The sequence below is a fragment of the Stegodyphus dumicola genome, chromosome 8 (genome assembly GCF_044657685.1).
Source record: "Stegodyphus dumicola isolate Sdum_Otavi_A_Nest chromosome 8, ASM4465768v1".
In the NCBI taxonomy this organism is placed as follows: Eukaryota; Metazoa; Arthropoda; class Arachnida; order Araneae; family Eresidae; genus Stegodyphus; species Stegodyphus dumicola.
In genome coordinates, this window is record NC_140775.1 from 158767342 (window position 1) to 158787449 (window position 20108).

The following is a 20108-nucleotide window of genomic DNA, read 5'->3' on the forward strand; positions in this document are numbered from 1 at the left end:
AGAACTATAAAATTTATCCTCATTTCTAGACAAGCAAATAAAAAAAAAATTGCAAGCGGAACGACACTAGCATTGAACTTGCTTACCTATAACCTAGGGGAAAGTGAAAAGAATTGAAAGTTAACAAGAAGATTAATGCTGCAAAGAAAAATTCACGTGTGACCCAAATTTCCCTCGAATATACTTTCTGGATATCAACGGTGGCAACAATTGGCGATTCGAATCCTTCCGGAAGACAGGGAATATTTTCTTCTTTCCCTCTTTTTTTTACATTTTAAAATCTTTCGTTAAGACGCAGTATTTATTTTTAACTACACCAATATGATAGCGACTGCTTACGAATTTGTATTACATTCTCCCAATTTAAGTAAATTGATTAGAGAGCAGCAACTGAGACTTTTATTTATCTTACTGGGCTGCGTGTTGGTTTTACTATTTTTCTTGGCATTTTCTTGCATAGAACTATTTTTAGGTAGAAGAAGAAAGAACGAACTTCTTTGGAAAATACCAGGATGTAACGCGAATTATTTTTTCTTATACTTAGCCATCGCCAAATCTATTGTGTTGAATAATATGATCAAGACGAATATATGTAAGTAATACTTACATTTTTTTTCATTATTAAAATTGTATGAATTTTCTGTATGTTACAATTGTATCTAAGGGTAAGAGCAAATATGTTTAACAAGAAAAGTTTTTAATTATTTTTTAAATTTAATTTCATTCATCTAAATTAAAACTGTTTTAAAATTGCAGTGCTTCTTATATTATAAAAGTTAAGAAAGTTATAATGCCTTTAGTCATTTTAAAAAATTCTTTGAAACTTTTAACAGATGAAATTATGAATAGGTGAAAGTTTAGACTGTTAGATAAAATATAAGATGGATAGGAAATTCAGCAGACTCCTATAAAACAACAGCGTGCAACTGTTTTCGAGTGGAATTACAATGTAAAGTTATGTAATGCAAAATATGCCCTAAATTATATTTTACGACCAACTCTAAAATTGTAAAATTAGAAAAAGAATTACGGATATGAATAAGTATTGCTTAAACAGAGTTTCCTGTTATTGAGCCTGTTAATTAGCTATAAATTAGGTTTTCAAAAATGACATTAAATTAAAACTTCATGCAAAACTTTGTTTCTTTGGCTTTATAATTTTTTAGCTTTAATTACGTTTGTAAACAAAACCAAGTATGTATGTATTTATTCTGTAAGAAGGTAGTAACTTTTGTAATAAAACTTCTATTGAATTACAAGAAAAAGGTCTGAGCTATTGTTTTATCCAGGCTCTTCATATTTCAACTGCTGTAGTAGCGTCATGTAACAAAATTCATAAATTCTAACGAAATTTCTTCATAAATTTGTAAGTCTCATTAAATATATTCAGTAGTTTATTAAACCAAATATTTGCATTTTTCTGAAACGTGTGAATTCAAATTTCCTCGAATCATTTTAGAATTCAAAATCTTTATGTTTAACTCAACATAATGATTGCAATAAATAAATGATCAGCAATTTAAAATTCTTTATTTATAGAATGTTCGTTCATTCTTAATCATTCATTGATTCAGTCATTCTTCATTCAACTGATAGGTCATTGCTGTCATGAGAAACATCGAGCTAATTTCGAATTTCAGATATATTGAAAATCATAACAATTTTTTCTAATCATTTTAGAATTCAAAATCAAAATTAGAATTCAAATTAAAATTCAAAAATTCAAATTTCCTCTAATCATTTTAGAATTCAAAATCTTTGTGTTTAACTCAACATAATGATTGCAATAAATAAATGATCAGCAATTTAAAATTCTTTATTTATAGAATGTTCGTTCATTCTTATTCATTCATTGATTCAGTCATTCTTCATTCAACTGATAGGTCATTGCTGTCATGAGAAACATCGGGCTAATTTCGAATTTCAGATATATTGAAAATCATGCTACCTAAGAAAATTAATCAAACTGTTTTATTTCAGTGTTCGGGAAAAACATTTTACAAGCCCGAATTAAAAAAAAAATATTATTTATTTATTTAACTTTTGGACATTTTTACTGTTATTTTCACGAACACAGCAAAGAGAACCTTTTTTTTCTAAGTACGCGCTGTAAAAATCTGTTACCATTGTAAAAACACTCACATAAAACCAATATTGAAAAATGTACATTTATTAGAACCTCTAATTAAAAATGCTCTTGATAAAAATAACAATGGATTAATGTTTGGAAAAAAATGTAGGCAACAGAGCTATGAAATGTGACAAAAAGAAACAGATTTACACAAAAAGCAAAACATAAAAAAAGATTCCGTTAATTCTTACTCAACACGGCCCACCAGCGGCCGAGCTGTAAAGTCGCTGAAAACTGGTAGTTCGGTCCGAGGTTCGAATCCCGCGAACGGGCTGGCTGCATGGGTGTTTTCGTGGTTTTCCCCATGTGTAACGCGTATACGAGCCAGTTTCCCTTAGAAAGTCCTCCACGAAGGCATCCCTCCTCTTAGGCAGATAGCCCTAGTGTTCTTTTCCATAATTAAATACACCACCACACACACACCTTACTCAACACGAACACAAATAAAAGCAATTACACTCTTATTAGATTCAGAAAGCATTAATTTATGATCTTTACTAATGCTTCCTATTTCGTGTTATTCATAAAAGTAAATAAATTCGAAATTTGTCGACGAAAATGACACTCGTTCAATAAGGAATCAGAAAGGAAAGAAAGGAAACATGTCAAATCGCCATTCAGATACCTACTATGTAATAGATTTGTTGGTTTACTGCGGGTATCTGAATGACGTTCTGAATGGAAACAGATGTAAGTTATTTCACAGTGTCCCATTCAGTAATCGCTTTCTTTATTTGTTTGTCATTAGCGTTTAGGAGTAATGTAGCAGTATCTTTAACGCGAAAAATTAATCAGTCAGTGTTGACAACAATGTACTATGTTTATTTTTAAAGGCTGTTGGAGTGACACGATTAATGCTAATGTTATTAATTTTTATACTGGATTTGAATAACATTATTTATTAATATTGATTCGATAAAATATACCAAATATGCACAAAGTGAAAAACTTAATGCAGAACTCTAAAGAAAAGTCTGCAAACGCCAAATGAAAATTCTAGTTTAAAATTCTTTACACTAAACATTCTACACTAAAACATAATAATTCTTTTTTGGATTACTCTGCATTTTACGATTATTAGTTTGACATTTTATATACAGCAGATTCAGTTTTGGAGCAAAGTTTTAAGGAAAATTAAAAACAGTCATCCCATGTGTTGCTGGAATGTAATAATTAGCAGATGATTACTTTCACTACCAGAATTTAGTTTATTTTTAAGGTTTTCATATCGGAAAACTTAAAATCTTTTACAAGCTAGTGTTCAGTAATACTTTCATTTATTACAACTCTCGACCTCTTTCTCATACTGAGGGATGGGTCCACCAGCGGCCGAGCGGTAAAGTCGCTGAACACTGGTAGTTCGGCCCGAGGTTCGAATCCCGCGAACGGGCTGGCTGCATGGGTGTTTTCGTGGTTTTCCCCATGTGTAACGTGTATACGAGCCAGTTTCCCTTAGAAAGTCCTCCACGAAGGCATCCCTCCCCTTAGGCAGATAGCCCTAGTGCGCTTTGCCATAATTAAATACACACACACACATACACACATACTGAGGGATGAATCTTGTAAGGATTAAACTAATTAACTCTCTTAAACTACCACCTATTTAACCTTTATGTACATCAAACGAATGGTAACTTCCCACCAAGAAGTCTGAAATTCCAAGAACACACATAAGAGATAAAACTTAACTAAAAAGTATATTAAAGGTACCTTGGATATTGCAACTGAAATTTGACGAAACTTATCCACCGCTATTTGCGCGGTATTAGAAATACAAATGTTTAAATATGCACAATTAAGTGAATAGCTCCAATTCCTAAGCAATCCAGCTTCAGATAGTGCGAATTTTATTCTTAAGCATTAACTAATTCAAAAATTAACTATCAATCTAGAGTGACTCACAGGCGGATGACTGAACATAAACTGCTTTCTGGTGTACTGCCAAATAAATCTGGTAGTTTAAGTCATCTTAATTTACACGCTGACAAAGGCTGAAGAAGAAACAGAAGTTACAGGAATGAAGTTACAGTTGAAAAACCCTTTACAGAGTGTCTAATATATAATAAATTATAATCTAATGGCTCCTTTTAATTCCTTCTCCTTGCTGAAATAGATGGTATGAATGTAACAAGTGAAAACGAAATGCATCTATCCGCTAGTGGAAAAATGGAAATAAACTTTTCAACATCATGATTTTAAATTCTAGAGATTTAATTTAATTTAACTAACAGTTATTTTTAATTAAAGCAACCTTCGTTTCAGTCTCGTTTTAGCCCATGCTTTTTTTGCCGTAATGTTAATAAGCTAGCACGCGTGTATTCAAATGAGGTAGAAAGAAGTGCTGTTTAAAGGAAGGTTTTTTAAAGGTGATTTTAGTTAGTTAGGGAGAGCGTGTTATGGCTACTTGAAAGCCACGTTGTTATTTTGAATTACTAACGATTATATTGCTGTGGTGTTGAGTGCTTCTAGCCATTCAGCTTTCTCCCGCCGAATTTTACGAGTCAGAGCCTTCTTGCGTGTTAATATTACCCTGTGAACATTATATTTTAAATGTATCGTTACCTGTTTCGAGTTAAGCCAGAAATGTTGGCTTTATGTAGCCCAAGTGGGGTCCTCTGTTAAATTATATTGAGTGAACATTTATTTTTAGACGCTATGTTGTACTATAAGACCTGAGAATAATTCCTCATATAATCTTTTAAAGCTCGTAGTTTATGCTACCGAAGAACATGAAAAATTTATAAAATACTCAGATGTTTTAGACAATATTCATTGTCAAATGAACAAAAGGGATGCCATAACACAATCGCACATAAAAATAGCATGCAAACCAGGCATTTACTGCTCACTAGCCGATGCAATCTAAAACTTCCGTAACCAAAAATGATGAACAACAGAAGCTTTAAATGAAAGCAAAATCACATCTTATAATTAACATGAATATAGCATATTTCAGATTCCCAATGTAAAGAGAGATTTCCTGTGTTTAAAATGTCGACCTCCCTCGAGGAATTAAATACACAATGTTAAATACAGCTTATGCTCCATCTCTTTGTAATGAATGAGAAGCTTTCTCAAACAATGCCGTTTCATTTCTCATTTTGAGGTTTAAGGAATCTTAGAGAGTTAGCCTTCTTAGTAACACGAAATTAAATATAAACTTCGTGAAGAGGCTTTGTGATATCTGAAATTAAGTCTTAACCTTAGATTCATTTATATTGCATTTGAATAAGATGCTATTTTAGACTTAAATTACATTTCCTTCAGTAACAAAGGTCAGTGGTAAAATGAAGATTATTTAAACCGTTGCACATATAAGAGATGCAGTCAATTTTTGTTCATACTAAAATTAAGCACTCTTTAATATTTATGATTAAACTTCAGTCGCCTAAAAATTAATTTGTGTGTTCTTTTCATAGTATTGATTCATTCTTTCAATAAAATTTAATCGTTAATAACCAAGTAGATAAACCACTGGAAGATACCTCTGTTTAAGGTATTCCTAATTTTGTTTTGGAATCGATTTCGAGTGTATAATTGATTTCTTGGTATATCATGTGTTTCCTCATCTTTAATGTAAAGAGTGCATGAGCCGTTTTCATTTTTAATTCCTTTGCGAAATATGCAATTTTATGGCAATTTAACTCGCGTTGATTCTCATCATTAATCAACCTAAGTATATCCATAAAACTATCCAAGAAGACGTAGATTGTCTGCTTCCATTTGTATCTCCTAATAAATATACTTAAATTAAACTGCTAACCCAAATGAAAGTTAGCCCAGAAGGGCTATTAGTCTCATAATGGCATTTTTGGTCAAAACACCGAATATTATATTTAAAAAAACTAATAAATGAAGAATCTACTTAAATATATATATACATAAATTTCTGGCATTATGAAAAATCATCAAATTCCGAATAACGTAGTCCTCCACCCGAACATGGGCACCTGGAAGCTCGAATTAGGAGTTTGTTTTATTATCTATTTCATATTTTATAAAATTTTAAACATTTTTTATTAACCAGCTCAACAATTTCAAAGCGAGCAGTGGCAACACTGTAGGGAATGAAATATTTTTATCTTCACCTCGCGAGATTCTCTATCAGAAATTCTAAAGATACACTGTTTTTAAACATTTTTAGCATTAAGTAGCGTTAGGCCAAATGCTCTCAAAACATGCATGTGTCTGTAACTGAAAAAAAAGCCTTAATTGCTGCAAATTGCCTATCTGAGCTTCAAGAATACAATTCTGTGACATTAAATAAATTACTTATTTCACAAGCGCTAAAAGTAATTGCGGGATTGAGTTATCTAATTTTTTTAATTGAATTATTTCAATATTGTTTCTTTTATTCTCTATTTCAAGAGAACAAAATAAATGTTTTACAAATATGAATATATAAAATACAAGTAAAGAAAAAAATCGCATCAGTATCTCACCGCTTCGAATATTCTACGCTATGTCAATATCATGAAGACATCTCATATAACATGGATTCCTATTTATTTTTTCATCATTCGTACAGAGCGGGTGCTTCAAGTTTGTTAAGATTTCACTACGGTGTGGATGACTCGAAATACTATAATCATATCCAACAGTAAATCTGAATTCTGCAGTTGCGTTTGCACGAAGTTTATCTACAGTTTATGAATCCAAAATGTTTGCTCTACTCTTAAGAATAGATGTGAACAAATAGCGGTTCATTCCAGCTGAGGTTCAAGCATTTATGAATGTAAAGGTTTTAGCATGGTAGGTTTTAGCATCGCTTTTTGCTTCTAAAAGTTATTATGCATTCCAGGATATAAATTTTTGAAAGAATTTTACAAATTTCGGGATCTGAAATACATGCAAAAAGGTTATGTGTTTATTTATCTAGTTTAAATGTCGATGCTTTATAACAAAATATATAGAAAAATTATATATTATATATCTTTTTATAGAAAAATATATTTTCATATTTGCAGTTAAAATAAAACATGTGTAATAAAAATGTTACATTAAGTTTTTTTCCCAACATACGTATTATGCACTTTAGAAATAAATCCTTAAAATTATGAAAGTGGTCAATACTTTCTTCTTTAATATTTTTACATGCAATAAACTTAAGGAATTATACTAACATATCATGAAGTTCACGACGACACAGAAAATTCTCTTTCTACTCAAAACACAGAGATAGGGCTTTAAGGGATTTACTATATTGTAATGTTGAAACTTGTCTCTCCCTTCGTGTCTCTACAATTAATAGTTCTTATTTTAACTAAGCCTGAATAATAACTCTATTCTTTAAGAGAGTTTTAAGAAAAGATTACCTAGATGCTATCATAGACGAAATCATTTCTTTCAACTCGTTTTGTCTACTAACAACCAGGTATAGAGAACTTCTGAACACCAATAGTTTAACAGGAATTAGAATTTGTCGCCCAGACGGTATAGTGGTTAGGGAATTCGACTGCGATACCATAAAGCTCGGATTTGAATCCTGGAGAAGGCACTCTTTCTGCAATTTTTCTTACGTAAGATGAACATAAGTTAGCTTCCATCAATAAGTCTTCTACAAAAACATCTCTCCTGATGACCTTCATATACAGTTCCGTAAATAAATAAAAATATGCCTAATATAATTTGTCTCTCAATGCCTTTGAATAACAAGTTGTTCAATTCCGTTTTATCATCAGTTGCTGTTTGCAGTAGGCAGGCGGTGGATGTAACTCTCTGTCTTCATTGAAAGGTCTGATTATCACCTTGCAACGTCTTGCATTGTTAGCTATCATAAAATGTACCCGACATTGGCGACTGTTTATTTAATTATCACCGAGTCTTTTAAAGTATTACAAAGTCAGGAGAACTAGGTATAGAACCTTTTGTTAACTCAAATAAAGTTTTAAAATTGGCAACAACCCGTGCTTGCAAAAGCCAACACATTTGGCTTTTTAAAATGTATTGAATACCTTAACTGATGAAGTTAAGTATTGCCTAACGGCTTAACAGTTTAACTATCGCGCAAGATGGGTCTGACTCGAAGTCGGCGTAAACAAGCTTAATGGGAAGGTTAATTCAAAACCTCAGAAAATCGCTAGAAAAGCAAAGTTAGCAACATGGCCTTGAAGCAGGCAGAACACGTTCTGATTTCAACCTCTAAAACCTTCCTCTAAATACTTCCTTCTTTTACCTAATTTGAATATCGTGAGTGCTAAAAATTTGCCTTCTCGCAGGGAAATAAAATGAGGCTTGATAGGACAGGTGCTTAAAGTAATGGGTTAGAAAATTAAATGATACTCTTCAACCATCTTAAAAAATTTCAAACAATACCCTTTACAGTAGTACATGTGAGATTCAAGAGTCAAATCAGAATTAATTTAGATTTGATTCTTGTTTAAATACTGAAACAAATTGACCAAAATCATACTCATTCTGTACTTCTGTGTTGTGTTGCTAATGTGAATTATCTCACTTGTCTTACTATAGTAACCTCAGTACAAGCCAATGATATTCTCGCGGCAAGGAGAAAAAGACTGCGTTTGTTGTTGGGAAGAACATTGAGCACCATGCCCTAGGACTTCGCTCATTTCCGCCCTCAGTCTTGATGGAGAGCGTTACAGGGGAAGGTCGGGTCAAAGGGTCTGCCAACCTTCTTCCCTATCACTAATCTCTCGAGAAAACTTTCGGCTTGACATATATAGAGAGTATCCCCATGCTACAAAGACACTATATATTTACAAAGATCCATGTCTCCTCCGAGATTCGAACCTTTACCCTTCTGCACCACAGTAGATCTTCCCTACCTACTACCGTCTGGGAGGCTTCTGTGCTTCTTGCAAGCTCCATTAGTAGTCGAGGAATCGAGACCTCTGTACACTGGGAGTTCCAAACAGGCTCGATCCCAAGCGAACTGGCTAGCTGCATGGATGGTTTCCGTAGGTTTTCCCATGTGTTACGTAAATACGAGTTATGTATGTATTTAAAATAAACTCCATAAAAACTACCAATATTAGAATAACCTACTTCCTTGAACACAGAATAGGTAAAAGACAGATCTATGGACTATCCGATCAGCAGAGATGAATACCTTAAAATAATGAAAGAAACACCATTCAATACAATACGGTGAATTCAGTACAAAGACCTATTAGACACATGATAAGTAATTAAATTTTGTTTTCAGTATCATTCCAAGTACTCTGTGGAAGCACTGTCTTGTTTTACAAGGAGAAGTTATGGAGAATGTGGATTGGATTGAGGCCTGTTGTAGTTCTGTTTAAACCTGAAACAGTGGAAGTAAGTTTTAGCTATTTTATTTAAATTGATATTTCATATGTACTTAATAACATCTGCTTGCATTGTTTATTTTGTTAAGTGCAATCTAGTAATTTTTCTGTATGCTATGAATGAAAAAAACTTATTGAAACCACATTCTTATCACATCTAAAATTTAATATTCTGTACGTTCCAAGAGATAACAAAAATTGATCTAAAATACAACAAGCCATGTAAATGAGTATTTGATTTAAGGTTCGTATTTGCTTTAAGGTAAAGCGTGCAATGTTTAGAACATATGATATGATTATACAAAATGAAAGCAATATTTTTAGATTATTGTAGAACTTCAAAGTATTTGCTCATTTTTTTGTATCGAAAGGTGTGGATGTCAATTCATTTTCAGTTACAAATGAAATTCTCTTTAAATAATAAAAATGTCGAAACATTACACGTCAACAATCCATTAGACTTAATAGTATTAGATTTTTCTTCCTAAAGGCTTGTAGGGTTTATATTTATTTTAACTAAACATTTTATTTTAAGTTTAAACTATCTTTCCTGTCAAGCCTTACTTTCCCCTGGAACTGCCAATGCCAGAATATGTAAATTTGAGTAGAACGCGCAAGCATTCAAATTATCAGCGGAAGTAGCATGATTTAAATAGAAGGAAACAAGTTCGGTGAGAGCGAGTTATTCTTACTTCGCGAGCGCGGAGGTAGAAATCGAGAATTAAAGAATAACTCGCTCTCACCGAACTTGTTTCCTTCTATTTAAATCATACTACTTCCGCTGATAATTTGAATGCTTGCGCGTTCTACTCAAATTTACATATTCTGGCATTGGCAGTTCCAGGGGAAAGTAAGGCTTGACAGGAAAGATAGTTTAAACTTAAAATAAAATGTTTAGTTAAAATAAATATAAACCCTACAGGCTGATTACAGTTATTAAAGCTTATCTATCGACTTGGATGGATGGTCCATCCCTGATGGACGTCTTGATTACAGTTAGTTACTAAAGCTTATCCATTACTTTGGATTGGATTGTCCATCCTTGATGGACGCCTTGGTTACAGTTACTAAAGCTTTTCCGTCGCTTAACGGATCCTGTCCGCTAACTAGAAACCAATGGTGTGGATTTGGTCCCTGAGTTAAGACTTCGTTGTATATGAAAGCTTTGACTCCCATCTTCGCAGAATAAATATGGTTTACGTTTTTTGGTGCAAGCTGGACAAAAATCTCAGCCCTGACAGGACTAGATGCTAATTAGTTAAGTTACTCTTGACGAAAAATACTTACAAAAAAAAAAAAAAAAAAAAAAAAAAACAAGTGTCCAGCCATTCAAGAACATTTTTGGCCTAAAATAATTCGAGGAAAATTTCTCACTTTTCAAATATAAAACTGTAAACAACAATTATAAAACTGTGAACAACAGTTCCAGCTTAAGTCATCTTATATAACTTTAATTTTATATCAATTTTTCTTTCTACTTTTTATATGGACTTAAAAGTCATGAAAGAGAAAGCATGAGTCTTGATTTTGAAATCCTTAGAAGTTACTCTTTTGCAATTTGCTGCTTCGATTTAAACTTAATCTTATGCAAAGTGTGATAGTACAAGTAGCAGCGCATGATGTAAATTCAAAGGATGACTGAATTTTTGTCTTGAAGAAGCTAGGCGTAATGCATGCGTAGTGAGCAACCATTTAATTCTTATCTTTTCTCAGATGTGTATATTTTGTACAGCAGTACAAAAACTATTTCACTACTATTTTGTTTTCTGAAAAGAAAATTATGATTATAATTTATTTGATATTACTTTGAATGACTGAGCATGAAATGTCGAAAGTCTCAGAATTCTACTGATCTTCCGTCGTCAGATTCATAGTAACTGAGTATATAACACTACTGAAGACTAATTAGTTTAATCAAGTTTACATTCTGGCAGATGGATTATCTGTATAAACATTTTCATGGTTTTTCCTACGTGTAACAGGAAACTGGTACAGTTCTCATTAGAAAATATCCCACGAAGGTATCCTTTCCATTAGATACTCTGTTATGCTTTATATTATGATCTATTGTAATAATCTCATCCATTCTAATCTTCTCTTTGGTTTTAAATTTAGGCTTTACAAGGTTGTCTTGGGATTATAGACTAGTCTTGAAGCCTGTGAAGCAAATTTTCATTCTTTGTGATGTAGGGTCTTCCTTATTTTGGATAACAAATTTATTTTAAGTCGATACCTTTATTAAACTTCTCAACTTCCCCTCACATTCTTTCGTCAGGATGTAAATTTAAAGTTAAGTGATGTGAATATTAAACGGGTGAATCTCTGAGTTTTTTCGCTACCTAAACACACGTTTCGTTGTTGTTTCGCTGTTACGCTAGTAAGCCTCTTAGCAATATCATCACACCGGTTAGGTTTTTGCGAGTCCACCTGTTAGGTGTAACTTAAGTGCTATCTAGCACTATTTATTTTAGGTTTGACTTAAATTATATTCTACGTTTTAGTTTCTACCGCAAGTTTGACGGTGCCTTTGTAACGCACGAAGACTGTGCCTTCTGTTAAATATTTTGAATTAATAAAAGGTTATTTCTTACACTTCTTCTGAGTCGGTAGTTTTCTTCATGCCTATTCGAGAATTCGCCAGGTCATTTTAGGATCTAATCTAGTTTATGTTAAGAGAGAAAGACCCTATAGTATATGAGCCAATTAAAAACACTTTTCATTATAAAATGTTTACGTGTTGTATTTATGTACAAATAAATATTTCTGAACACTAAAATATATTTACTTCGTTATTAAATGGATGGGCGTTTTCATAAAAACATGTAAGAATAATACTTTTTGTGCAAACGCATGTACAAAAATTATTTAACTGGTTTTTGCATAAAAAAATCGATATCGGTATAAAACCCCAAGGATAACGATTTATGATAGCTTTGATACTCTAAGCTTGAATTTGAAGAAATAAATTTTAATTTTTTATGCTTCCTATTTGCTAAAATTTAAATACAAATTTACTGCATTTTTCTGAGCATAAGGTAACATCTTTTCATTTTCTCCGCTTAGAATGATATTTGAAAATCGTGCTCATCTTACATGAACAAGTTTTACATCAAAATACGGCATTTAGACCACTTAATTATCTATTTTATGAAAGATCGCCTCATATCAAGTTCTTACATCTGAGACTATGTACATATTTTTACCTCCCATAAAAAAGTAGATATGGAAAATGAATTAAAAGTAAACGCTTTGTCTTATGTTTGAAAAAATCTAATATGTGGAATAATTCGATGTTTTGAGTGTTTATTTTTGTTGTGTTATTTATTTGGAGGATCATTTATCAAACTCAACGATGAAATATTAATTTTCAGAATAACTTTTTTTTTAAATCATTAAAATTCCATTTAAAATTACACAAATTAACCACATGCCTGCAATATTATTCATTGTTTTAAATTCTGAAACTAAAAGTTAATAATATTTCGATATCGTGTAGATTAAATATTTATCAACATATGCCTCTAAATACATTTTATACTGATATAAAATGTGAAGAAGAATGTTGCATTTTTTATGAATATATGCAACAAAAAAGGAAACAGAGTGACGGAATATATCTCACTTCCGGATCTAAATCTGTATTCTAACAAGTAAACAATATTATGGAAATTTCGGACAAGTTTTGGATTTAAGCAGTTTCTTTTTGCATCTACATAGAGTAAATCTGACCGCATTTCTGGTCAGACAGTAATCCTTCTTTGATATTCTCAGGAAGACTTCCGTGTAGGGCGGAAATTTCTCCAACATTTTGTGCTTTGTTCGAAATATAAGGATAAATAAAGTTTTGTTATATACCTCCGTAAGTATGTTTCAAACAAGATTTCCCCTCAAGATCGCTTATGGATTCGAATTCTGCTTTTCGCTTTGAAAAATTTAAAGGTTTGTCTTAAAGGGCTACGAAATGTTTTATCAAGAAATCCGATGTCTGAAATTTATAAATATTTAAGCTGATCTTCTTTCCTGCAGATTTTATCTGATGAAAATAAAGAAATATTATTTTATTGTTCTTCGTCCTTTCTTGGGAGATTGCTCAGAACTCTGAAACTTTTCTTTCAAGTAATTTTAATGTGCCTTTTAAATTGCTTTTATTTAATTTATTTTAGTGCATTTATTCAGGCGTTGATATACTCATTTAGGGAGAGTCGCAACCCCCCCCATACCGACAATGTTAAAATGGGAATTTTCGATGTACCTTTTCTCAAAATCTGCTGTAGATACACATTTGAAATTTTTGTGTAATTACAATACACCTATCTGATTATACTGAAATGAGCTGCTTTTAAGACAATTTGGAGTCTTATAGTTATTTATCGAATATTGTATTAGGCATAGCAACATTTAGCACTTTTCTCACAAAAGAAAATTTTTAAAACTTCTTTTTTTCTTAGGTTATCTCAAAATGCTCATTCTATTAGGAAACATAACAAATAAGCCATAAAAAACTTACATACCTGTGAGCAGTAGTTCCTGAAAAAAGGTGCACAACGAGTATAAAAAATCACATTTATAGGAAAACGCGTTTTCATGAAAAATCCTCATTTATCAAAGCATTCGATGATAAATTAAAAGTAGATTTTTACAATTCTAATTTTCATAGAGATTTAAGTATGGTATTTTTTGAAAGCTAAAAAGGTAGAAAATTTGAAAATTCAAAAATCCCAAATCACCATTTTTTGAAGACTTTTTGGCTTCCAAAACCCTTTAATTGCTTCTTCGTGAAAACACAAATTTATTTCGACCGAATAAGGATTGAAAGTATGTAACGTGTAATCCTTTCGAAGCATATAACATGAAAAATCAATAATCACTGAAAACATACGCACAAAAATATCGCTGATGAAAATGTTAAAGAGAAAACAAGACAAGGGAATAACATCGTCATACAAAATATCGTGGATGGAAAAAAAAAAAAAAAGAAAGAAAGAAAGAAAGAAAAAAACATCGCGTTCTTAAACAAGTTGATCTAAAACATCATGGTAGAAAATGAAGCGGTGCCAAACTTCGAAGTTCTAAAGTATCGCGGTAAAAAATAAAATATCATCGCATGATGACAACATCTTAGACATGCGTTTTTTAACTGAAGAAATATTTTAATTTTCGCGAAATGATTTGTGAGCGCAAGAAGAAACCTGTATTGCTTTTACCTCTGTATTTTATTCTTTTGTGTTAACTGATACCTTTTTGGCTGAAAAAGTAAGAGTGAAGCTTAAGAATTAAAAATCTCGGAATTAGTAAAATTTAAATCTAAAGGCTGAGATCGACACAAACATCAAGTCGCTTTCAGTACTTTGTTTTTATTTGAGTTAGCGTTGAAAGCTCTTTTTCACACAGATACATAGAAGCAAACTGAATTGTAATTTTTAAAGCACAATTGTACAGTTCCTTTATCACTGGTAATAAGTCCCAGCGGGACTAGATTCATAGCTAAAAAGATGCGAGGAACACTACAAAGTGTTTTAAATCCCTCTGGTGTCGCTAAAATTAGAGTGAGAAGTCCATAAGGTATTTCTCCCGCCTTCGTAGCATGTCGTCGTGGTGTAATGGTAGCACACTCGGAGCGTATTCGAGAGGTTCGAGTCCCGACGTGGGCATTGCTCATTTTTTATGTCTCCTGCTTCGAAATAATCCAATGTTTCTACAGTGGTGCCCGATCTAAAACAAGTGGTGGATGACGATTCTTCACCACCAGGATTTGGAGATTGGGTTCTCCAATCCCCAGTCGCCCTTTAAAAATGGAGAGTATAAAACATATTTTCCCCGCCTTGTTAACATGTCTTCGTGGTGTAATGGTCAGCACACTCGGCGCGTTTTCGAGAGGTCCGAGGTTCGAGTTCCAGCGAAGGCACTGCACATTTTTCATGTGAGCCTGCTTCGAATATAGCCTAGTGCTCTACAGGGTAATTAGTAATAAATTTAATAGAATATGTCTTGGGAAGAAAAATTATATAATTCCAAAATCAGAGATTTCTAGCTACAGTGAGGTGTACTCAGTTAATTAAAATTTGATATTGTCTTTTCTAGAAACTACGAGAACCACAAGGACAGGCTTCGAATACCACTTATACTCCGCAGACCACAGTTGGGGAAGACTGATTTAATATATATAATCGTCCGGTTTTTGAGTTTGAAAAAACGTCCTATGATCAATTAATCGGCTTTAGCTTCGTTAGCCGTAATTGCTTCGTGAAAATAAATATTGAGACCTAAGTTCAAGCTTATTTATTCATTTACAACTCGATATTTAATACTGAAATTTGACTGAAATATGCGTTCAAAGTTTACCCATAAGTAGCAGATTTTATTTTAGTGAATAGTTTGAGGAATTATCAGGCTAACGAGTAAAAAGGTTTATTTTAAACTACTTATTGCTCTGCTATTATTCTATCTACTTTTAGATCACACAAACTCAAGTGAAAAGTTATTATAAGCCTTTAAGTAATATAGAGTGGTAAGTCGTCTATCTCAATGGTTCTAGGAGTAAACATTTAGAGTAGCGTGGAATCCTACAATGATTTATTTTAATCAAAATATTTTGATAAATTCTTGCCGTGCAATAATAATGAAGTTTAATATTTTAAACTGATATAAATTTCTGCATTATTTGTAAAACTAGTGATTACATAAAAATAGTATTTCACAATTAAAAACTTCGTGGATTTTGAAGCTATAATGATTTAACTAAAAAAAAAAGTTTAGTCAATTTTTGAAGAAAATGCTACGAACTTTTACGTTATGAAATCAACATTTAAATACACCGTCATTTGCTTGAGCACAACTTTAATTATTTTTCTTTTGTTGCAAAAAATCGATAAAAATTACATAACTATGAGCTTTCGTCTCGGTCTTAATCAAAATAAAAAACAGCTGAAGAAAATATTTTGCATAATAATCTTTACATGCAAATCCATGAAGTAATTCGCTTTATTTTATAAAGTCTTTTCTTCGTAGTTCATTCAAACTTCATTTCATACATTTGCAAAAAAATATAAACATTCGTGAATTTTTACGAGCCCGTGTACTAATATACATTTTATTCGAAACTCATATGCATTTTTTGAGTATTTATTTTAAAATTTTACTGGGAAAGTTTGCCAAAGAATTGCTTAATAATGAATTTGTATTTTAGATTATTTTTAGTTGTATTTATCTGGGTACGTTTTTTCCAAGAAAAATAAAATGAATTTCCTATGCTTTTAATTTTAATTTCAGAGCACCGAACGGTTGCAGTTTTTACGTTTTATAGTGAGAAGAGTAAATAAAGCGTAACTTTTAGTTTCTTTTTCATTTGTTTTCCCTCATAAATATTAAACTCTCGTGAATAAAAAAACCTCTGACACATTTCTGCCATAAAATATTAAATTTATATTATTAAAAATATTGAAATTATTGTAGCTGTTGTAAATGGCTTTTGAGGTCCAAAAATGTAGATGTTGCCTCTATGCCGATCACTGATATTACACGTATAAGAAATATGTGACCTCTGTTGCAGAAAAGATGATTGTCATGTGTGTGTAACTACTACATTTACAATATTTAAAAATCTGATGTGTACACCACATGACTTCCTTGTACGGAATATTAAATTATACACATTTTTTCTTGCATTTCATTTAAACTTATTGGATTGAATTAAATCTACTTCGTCGACAGCGCATAAACCACAATAGAATAAATGCATTCTTTAAAATTCACTCTAGTATTTGTTTACCATAGCGACACTCTGGCGCTAGATTCACTTAACAGTATTATATTCCGTCCATATTATAACTCATAATGCACAAAATTTATATAATTTAAAGAATAGAATTATCTAATCGTTGCCACATGTTCTATTCAAATATTATAATAAAGCTAGAATGATGTATAAAAGAAATTAAGCAAAGAAAAAAGAAAAGAAAGAGTTTTCCACAGACGATTGAGTATTTTCCATTAATTCAGTTCTCACTTCGCGAGAAGGCAAAAATACATAAAATCTCAAAATATCTATACTCAAAATTATGAAGTAAATCTTAAACACCTATTTCCTCGAAAAAATTCCAGAAAGGATTAAGCATGATTTAATTGGCAATAATAAATGAAGGCGTTATCTTTGTTGTTGCGAAGTTAAGTTTCTCTAGATTGGCAACAAATCCACTAACCTGCTGTTTCAAATGTAAACAATCAATGGCCGCCATAGAAAAAAGGCTTAGCGGCACTTAAACAACTTGTTGATAAAAAATTGTTGATAATTCTAAACATATTGCATACGATGTACTAAAGGCATAAAAACCTTAACCGGAAGATAAAAACAACATAATTCAATCATTTTTAAAGGAGAAAATGTACAATTTATAAACATATATCAGTAAAGAAACTGAGATCACTGAGCCGGGTAACAGAGTGGATATATATATAAATATATTTATATACGTTTGGTGCGGCCGATTGCAACCAAAATACGAGGTGCACATCTACATGTTATAGCAGTCCTCTATACAAAATTTCAACGTTCTGAGGCTACTCGTTTTTGAGTTATGCGAGATACGTACGTACGTACGCACGTACGCACATACGTCCGTACAGACGCCACGAAAAATTCTCTTTAGAATTCATTTTAAAGCAGTTTTATAATTTTTTTGGAGGAAACGAGTCTTTTATTCTGTCCTTACGTACAGATATCACGGAAATACATTTTTAAATTGCATTCGATAGCGGTCAAAATGGATATTTTCGTTGAAATATGCTGCCTGAAACTTTTCGCGATTACAATACTTCCTTTTTACTTCGTACAAAGAAGTACAAATCTGTAAAGAAAAGAGTACTAATAAAATGTGTTACCATTGTCCATGCACTGAGCTCAAATATTTATTCTTCTTTTTGATAAATTATCAGATGTAGAAAATTAATAAATGGAACCCTGCCTTAATGAACCTGGCTTATAAAGAATCCGCTGAAATAACCAACGAACCTTTTAGTACCTTTCAGTTTGCTATACCCTCAATGTTATTTAATAGCGAACCTCCAAGAGTAGGAAAATCCAATATAACGAAATGATGGATATTTTCAAATGAAACGTCCTCTTGTATTTTTCATATTTTACCCAGAATTTCTGAAGGTTTTGTCGAAACAATTACTAACCGTTAAAATCATCTACGTTTCGAAAATTAGGATCCATATTTCCCATTCCATCCGTAAAAGGAAACACCCTCATTTAATAGCGTTCAGCCTTTTAAACAAAGGCTATGCAGAACAGTTGTGGCACCCATCTCTAACAGAATACGATGATAGTAAGCATAGGTTAGTACACCATATAGTGCATATGACCATTGAAGCATGAAACGCGAATGGGTTCTTTCACTTCATTCAAATTCTTTGACTGAAACTATATTCAAAACTCTTACTAAACTTAGGACTCGGATAGAGTTTCTGTTCAAGGCGGATGCGATGGTGGAAATTCTGGAATTTGTGATATTCAGGAAAAGAGGGAGTAGCAAAACTTACGAACCTGCAATTTTAAAATTCATTCATGTTTTAAGAAATTTTTTGAAGTATAATTACTGTTCATATTCTATCCTCCGAATAGGGATTTGGCATTTTTTAGTTTTTGTAGGATGCAAAATTATTCTTCATAAAGGTTATTGAGCTTTTCTCTTGCAACCATACATATTGGAGCAAATGACTGTGTTGTGACTAAACATTAGATAAGACAGGGTAGGTGATGAAATTACCTTCCTTTTCATTTTTTTCTAAAGAGCAAAAATCTGACATATTTTTTTTACCAAAGTTCCTACAATCTGTATCAAAATTTCTTCCACAAGGCGAGCTGTAAACGTGAAGCTTCTGCAACGAATATAAGGTCCGTGTTATTCCATAAATATAAAATGGATATAGCCAAATCGTTATCTGCCGGAAAAATAGTTTATCCAATTCTTCAGACGATATTATACGAAAAAAAATCAAAATTCAGTAATTTCTGCTCATGGAGAAAATTTTGATCCGAGGAAAAGCTTAGAAAGGTAGAGCAAAGAGATGTTGGAAAAGCATTGCTGAAATGGTTTGTAATTAAAATAAGCGGTAATCTTCCAGTAAGTGGAAACATGCGTCAGACAAAGGGCAATGAATTTGCCAGACATTTTGCAGAGACTGAAAAAGAACGAACAGCTAAATTAGCAACTGCGCATAATAATAATTGCAATTAAATCTGAACATGATTTCCTAAACTGCATTTATTATTCACTTCTTTTAGTAGATGTGACGATGTTAGTTAGTTTTTTGTTTTAATTGATCATTCAAATTTTACTCTTGTTAATAAGATAAGGTATTTTTCTTGGATCGGATATAGTGAATTATTGGATCGAACATAGCGGACCAAATTTGCGGTTCTCTAAGTTCGTTATTGCACTATTTGGCTGTAAATAAAATAATTTTCAAATGAAATCGTGCTTCTGACTGATTAGTAATTAATGCAAATGATTCTAGTCCATTTTCTAGAAGATTTTAGGTATTTCCAATTAATGTTTTTAGCTTTTAAAAACTTCAAAGCATATGAATTTAAAACTTTCATCACACATATATATATACATATATATATATATTATCTTGATGCTGCTCTTTATGAAACATCGTGCTGTTAGGTTTGTAGAGTAATTAGGTTACTTTTAAAGCAG

The 20108-nt window shown here is 31.9% G+C and overlaps 1 protein-coding gene across 1 annotated transcript in view; it reads left to right on the top strand.

Annotated features, from left to right (window-relative positions):
* The first annotated feature begins 201 nt into the window (after window positions 1-201).
* LOC118194682 (cytochrome P450 4c3-like) overlaps window positions 202-20108 on the top strand; it is a 105501-nt gene continuing 85594 nt past the window's right edge. The window contains exons 1-2 of the mRNA XM_035365855.2: window positions 202-592; window positions 9300-9412. Coding sequence (XP_035221746.1) covers window positions 322-592; window positions 9300-9412 — 384 coding nt within the window. The 5' untranslated portion in view covers window positions 202-321. The remainder of the gene's footprint in view (window positions 593-9299; window positions 9413-20108) is intronic.